General features: G+C 32.6%; 1 protein-coding gene across 4 annotated transcripts in view; it reads right to left on the bottom strand.

The window, feature by feature from the left end:
• Positions 1 to 1,223: 1,223 nt before the first annotated feature.
• Positions 1,224 to 6,483, bottom strand: part of LOC146135647 (uncharacterized) — a 32,555-nt gene continuing 27,295 nt past the window's right edge. For 2 of the 4 annotated variants that reach the window (XM_083395166.1, XM_083395165.1), the window contains exons 34-41: positions 5,972 to 6,057; positions 4,792 to 4,953; positions 4,422 to 4,567; positions 3,385 to 3,443; positions 3,213 to 3,309; positions 2,965 to 3,123; positions 2,411 to 2,529; positions 1,224 to 2,207 (exon numbers count right to left, since the gene is read on the bottom strand). In XM_083395166.1, coding sequence (XP_083251292.1) covers positions 2,132 to 2,207; positions 2,411 to 2,529; positions 2,965 to 3,123; positions 3,213 to 3,309; positions 3,385 to 3,443; positions 4,422 to 4,567; positions 4,792 to 4,953; positions 5,972 to 6,057 — 904 coding nt within the window. In that variant the 3' untranslated portion in view covers positions 1,224 to 2,131. Of the gene's footprint in view, positions 2,208 to 2,410; positions 2,530 to 2,964; positions 3,310 to 3,384; positions 3,444 to 3,588; positions 4,568 to 4,791; positions 4,954 to 5,971; positions 6,058 to 6,483 lie in introns of those variants that run through there. The other 2 variants (XM_083395167.1, XR_014501564.1) reach the window with 2 other exon arrangements.

Raw genomic sequence — 6,483 nt, 5'->3', positions numbered from 1 at the left:
GCTATGTTACAATGGTTTATAACATCGCCGAAACCTGACAATCACCCAGTTTATATTGGATCGCTGATATAGATAATTTCGCATAATATAGTAATTTGGCGATTTTATTGGCATAGGTTTAGCATAGTTAGTTGCAAGGTCAAATAGTTATAATTTTTTAAAATATGAATCCTCAGGGGTAATGACACTATAGGTGAAGAACATTTGATGGTTTTTAAATTATAGTTGCCCTGTTCGTTATATTTTTGTATATATTGTGGCGGCCGTCTAATCATTTTAATGATTCCGATGTATTTTCTACATGTAGGCTCTACGCATCATTCATTTTGTACTGTTATCTCATTTATAATATACATTTTACACGCAAATTATGTATAGCTGTATGCCTTTTATCTTCATCCAGATTTGCACGAATCAGTTTTGTTGCAAGAGGTTTTATATATGTAAAGATTTTTTAGTTCTGTAACAGCACCTAACAAGTCTAATAAAAGGAATTAGGCTTTTGGTTTTAGGCGCTTACAAGTTTTGCCTAAAAGAGGCAAACATTTCCTAAAAAGCTTTTTAAAAAAAATGATTTTTAAAATTAGTTAATAATATTTTTTAGATAAAACGTAAAACTGTGTTTTTTCAGAATTCGCGAAAATTGGTAATGTCTTTTACATTTCCTAAATAGTTGTTGTATCCTATGTGAGATGGTTCTAACATATTAGGAAAATAAACCTTGCACAGGAACTTATTTTCGGAAAATGTTGACAACAACAACTAACTTCCAATGTGTTGCTGCTGAAAAATCCATTTTTAAAAATTTTTTTTAAGTATTTGCTTATTTATTTCCTTTAAGACAATATTATAACTAAAATTCTCTAAAATATTTTGGTTCTTAATATATCCATTTAAAACTAATACTACTTAAAATGTTGACTATCGTAAAAAATGGTACCGGTAACTTGACCATTCTTTAAGATTTGCTAATTTCTTTGCGCACCCAAACTGAGGTTAAATCACCGGTTTTAGCTAGTTCAAGTATGTTACTGCGAAAATCCCCTACGAAACAGTAACATAAAAAATCTAGTTTGGGCTGGTACCAACTAGTATAGCAATAGATTATTCCAAACTCACTTTTGAAAGCTTTGGCAGCTCCTTGAACAACAAAATTGTACTTAACAGATTTAGTTTTTTGCTACATAACTATTTCGTACAAAAAGTGCGAAGGAGGCCTACGTTTTAAAATTCTTTGTCTTTATAAAGGGATTTTCAACATACTCTTTAATAAACCGTTAAACATAGATTCAATTTTCACCACAAACATTTTGTTGCATCATCGTCCGATATACTTTGCTTCGTGTTAAAATACAGAGAATCCATGACATTTGGTTGTCATGTTTATAGCAAAATTCAATAAAAACAAAATGTCGCAAAACTACTGCAATACAAGGATGGTAAGCGCGAGCAATAAGCATAATAAGAAGCTTTGTTGGTTGACTTGCATTCAATTTTTTTATAATCCTAATTGTTACCGTATTCTTTCTTTAATTCAGAAAAACAAACAAAGTTATGTTTAGAAGATCAATTCAGTCAAAACAAACACCACATAAGCTAAAGCAAAATTGAAATGACTGTTAGTATTTTTATTTCAGTGATTAGTCCGTTTAGTTAAACCTTAAAACGTTGTTTTATGGTCGTTTTAAGCCTATTTATCAGTGTGTATAAATAAATTTCAATGTGAAAAGGCATGTTGTAAGCCTGCAGACTGGATCTTTCCAACAAACAGGTTGAAATAAGATATTTTGATTAAACAAGTTTTTATAAAGTTGAGGAATTTTATCTTAACATTTACACATAAACAATTTGCTTGCTGTATGATTTTTATGGGTTATTTTTAGTTGATATATTGCTCACACAGATGATTTTGCAAATTTTAATAGTTTAACTTTGTATTCTTATGGCAAGGACTTGAAGTGGACTTTTCTCTAATAATGGGGTGACTGGGACGTAATCAAATGGTTGCCTTGGACAGAGACTTGTTATTTTTTTTAAAAAGACTTGAATAAAGACGAGACTTGAGACTTAAGGCATTTTAAAATGATTGGTTTACTACGCTAAGATTTTGTACACAATTGTTATCTTACTCCTAAATCAAAATAATTTTCATCATTTTAGACATAGTTGCCTTGATTTCTTCTTTGGAAATTTCAGCACCATCAGTTCTGCAAAGGATAAAGTTTTGAGTTACATTCCAAATAGACAAGCAAATGAACGTACTTTGGCTTTTTCTTAGAAAACGAGTGGCATATATTTAGTATTGAGTGTAATTAGGGTATACAAACAGTGATGACATTTTTTTATTAAGTTCTTCAGTTGATGCAACTTTTTATTGGTTTGATTTTATTTGTTAAAGTGCAATTCTCACTTTGACAAGAGAGTGTATCCGAGAACAGCTAGACCACTTTTGGATTGAACTGACGCTTTGTTTTTCATATAATACTTCTTTCGATCAGGTGTTGACACAATTAGTTTGGGGCTCGTATCCTGAAAGCAAAACCAGCGTTTTTCACGGAATGTTTAAATATGATTTAACCAACTTAAAATATATCCCACCAGGGTAGGAAGTGGAACGAAATCATTAACTACTCCAATGTCTGGCCTTTTTGCCTGCTAATTTAATGACAAATACCAATTATTGAAATTCTGGTGTAGCCTACCAGGTATCAAACACTAAATTTGTAGTATCATCAAGCATAATCAACATGGCCGAACTTTTTCAAAGCACAATATATTTGGGATTAAAATTTTGATAGACAAACTTAATTGGTCCTATTAACGGGAAATTAAAATTATTTAGAAAATTTGCCGAATAGGCAAATAGTTTTTGTCGCTTTCAGAAATTATTAGCAGACATTATGATTTAATTTTTCAGATAAAAAACATCGTTAAACAATTGGCTAAGAATTCGAATATACTTACTCCAGTGAGGGGCAGGTAAAAGTACACCTCGCAAACTGTTGCATCGCCGGCAGAATACACTTGGGCGCCACCATATTGCAAGATAATGTTTTGGAAAATAAGTAAACCATCAAAAGTACCAAACTTGCCCCTTCCATCAGCTCCGAGATTTGAATTTACCTTTCAAAGTGCAGAGAATCGTTATTTTTAGGCTAAATTAAGAAGGTCGTTTTCGAACAAAGTCCTTATCTCTCCTTCATCAATGTTACCTCTATAGAGTATTGCCCTGGCCCGGCTTCAAAATCAATAACAAAAAATGCGGTGAACGGATGTGCGGTGAAGGTTTCAAAAATGTACGATGCACCTCTGATAATAATTTAAAAAAAAAAGGTATGCTACATGTTTTAAAGGGACAACCACTAATAAAATTAACATATTTACGAGTATCTTCTGTCGTAAATTGCTTGTTGACGTCTCGCATTTCCCACTTTGAAGTAAACCTGGAAATATAACTTTATTGCTGAACATTAAAAGTTGTATATGAATATATTTTTTCAAAAGTATAGATAAATGTCGCGGAGTTATTTAATATTCGTGTAAGTTATTGAGGACAGAGAATGAAAAAAAAAAACAGTAACAATATACCTGATTGCATCTGTTGCATATTTAATGTATATATTCTGTCCAAGACAGCTCCCAGTTGCACCATGCAGATGGGTTGCTGAGGGGATTTTATTTATGACAACAACATCACAGAATCATATCGGTTCGTTTATTTCAAAACTCAGACTTAGGCAGAGCCGTATCTTCGCCAGTTGGGGTCCACTACAAACTCTAGTATGTGGCTCCCATATACAATAGTATTCAGTTAAGATATTTTTGTTAGGTATAAAATCAGTTTTTAGCAGTAATAAATACAAATTATTAGTTTAGAACCCCGTGTCTTGATTCCTTACTGTTATTTATAGCTAAAGTCATTTATAGCCCTAACTTTTTCATAACTCAGTTGAACTCAAGATTTCATTATATGAGCTCACATAAAATGTTACCAAGTTAAACGAGTTTTGTTTTGGTATTAAAATGTAATATTCTATTTATTTTAGGACACGCTGTATTTTTATATCGTCAAAAATTAACAATTAATAAACGATAAAGAAAAAGCTACAAAGTACTATCTCTGTACTATTTATAAATCAAAATCTACCAGGTCTATTATGTTAGAAGTCATATATATTTTACAACAGAGTCTAGCAATGTGGGGGCTTTTTTCTGGTGCAGAAGTGCAGAAGCTGAACCGGTGGTTGGTACGGCACGGTAGTTAGATTATCCTTAATTAACTATGAAGTCACGATAATACCTATTTCATAGAACAGTAAGAATAAGCAACCCGAAACGCCATACTAAAAAATGCTCTAAAATCTAAAACATTTTTTATAACAGTATTTCTCACACACATTATATAAGAACACGGCACTTGCCTTATTTCCTACGTCAAACATATCCCTTCCTCCGTCATATATTACAGTTGCTGATCCTCTCCGAAATCTCGGAAACTCATACAAGTGAAAATTGTCGATTTGCCGTCTAAGACTGAACGACATCTTTAAAAAGCGCTCGAACAATTCTAAAGCAATACGATTTTTGGTAACGATACTCCTATGTCAAATATATTTCAACCCTTGCTTCACATTTGGGGAAACGATAGCTTTGAAATAAACTGAATGACTTGATTTTATTATGCTATAGTTTTCTTCCTTGAAAACTCTGAAGTTTAAAGGTACAAATTATCTGTCAATAATCGTTCACCAACAAAATGGTTCGATTTGCACAGAATAAACTAATGCATACCTTTAGCGACGCATTTTAAACCACTGAATGGACGACTTTGGGTTTGGTAAGTGATGGAAGTTTGCAGACATGGGCCGCTGGTGCAACTTCGGCTTCTTATTTGGATCCCGTACACGCGACAACTGATAGGGCTGGCCGACCAAGATGTCCAACGACTCCAAACTTAATTTGATATAACATTTTACCAACAATCAATAGTTATCTCGCAACCAGTTTAATAATCCAACTTCAACAAAATGAAACCTAATTGTATAAATAAATTGTATACTGCACATAGGTTTATCTATGATAGGTATAACATATGTCCTCTTTTTCAAAAAAATGCATGGTCTTTGGAGGACACTAAAAAAAATGTCATCGTTTTGCAATTTGCGTTTTCTTGTTAGTCTTTTTAACGAAATAAATTTTCTGTGCGATTTTTCGGCATAATTTTTATGAATGTTTGCCATTGACAAATTAATGGAAACATCCAATATTTATGTTGTGAATTTCCTAAATAATCTGCCTTGTTATCTTGTGTTCCTTTGCTGAAGTAAAATTCCATTTGCAATGTGTGTACAAAATTGGCCTCTTTTAAGGCGATAATTTATATGGTATAGGCCTAGTTTATAATTATAGATGTGCAGAGTATGGATCATTTATTTTTAATTTCAAGATGTAGCGGATAATTGTGCAAAAAATATGATTTTCAATCTACAGAGTTGTAAACAAGTCATTTCAAACTGAATATAGTCTCAGTCAGGCCATTCGTGAAATGCCTTAAGATCAAGTCGGGTCTTTAATTCGTAGTCAAATCGGAGTCCAAGTCACCAGTTTCCAAAATAAAGTCCAAGTCAATTCATTATTATTATAGCAAGTCAACTCAAAGTCAAATCACCGATATAACAATAAAACAAAACTACATTAAAATTGGTTCGTCCGATTCTAAGCAATAATTCAAATAAAAAACACCAAATAAACGACATGTAGCAATGTAAATTAAATGTAGATTGTATTCTTTTTTTATTTTAATTTACCCATTAATGTAGACACGCGGCTAAAGTGTACCAGTATTATCTAGCAATGCACCGGTATATATTATTATCTAGCAACTAAGTAATTACATGAAAGCACGTATATATTGACTGATTGTCAAAACTTGTACACAAACATATGTATAGCGTAACACGAGCGACTTTACCTGAGTAATCAGCTCCCACAAGGATATGAATCATGGCAAACATCGTCTCATTGATTTCTTTTATGGCTATTTTCTCACCAGAAGGCCTGCGAAGTTGATATATCGTTGGTCGAGCAACCATTATTTCTCAACGTAACAGCACTTATTTAGAAACAAACGAGTAACATGAATGCACCTGCTATGAATGGATATAACTTTGTTTAAATGTTTAATTGGGTGCTTTCAAGAACAGATAAGCAAGGAGTAACAATGCATTTTGTGTGAGTTTATTTAAATTTGGTTAAAGAGAAAATTAAATTTTGTTTATCTTTAGCTTGTAGATTATATTTCACGACTACCGTTCCCTTCAATCTCATGAAATAGCTACCCCTGTTTCTTAACAAAAATCCTTTTTTTAAGAAACTGCGTTTTCCTATTGTGCCTGCTGCGGACGTCGTAGCCTACCACTCTTACCACCCTTACCTTCTGAGCAGAGCCATTTTGACTGAAAAATTATTTACACGGACTGTTGT

Source organism: Ascidiella aspersa, chromosome 8 (genome assembly GCF_963924565.1).
Source record: "Ascidiella aspersa chromosome 8, kaAscAspe10.2, whole genome shotgun sequence".
NCBI lineage: Eukaryota > Metazoa > Chordata > Ascidiacea > Phlebobranchia > Ascidiidae > Ascidiella > Ascidiella aspersa.
The sequence above is the reverse complement of the archived record's forward strand: the minus strand, read 5'-3'. Positions and strand labels throughout refer to the sequence as shown.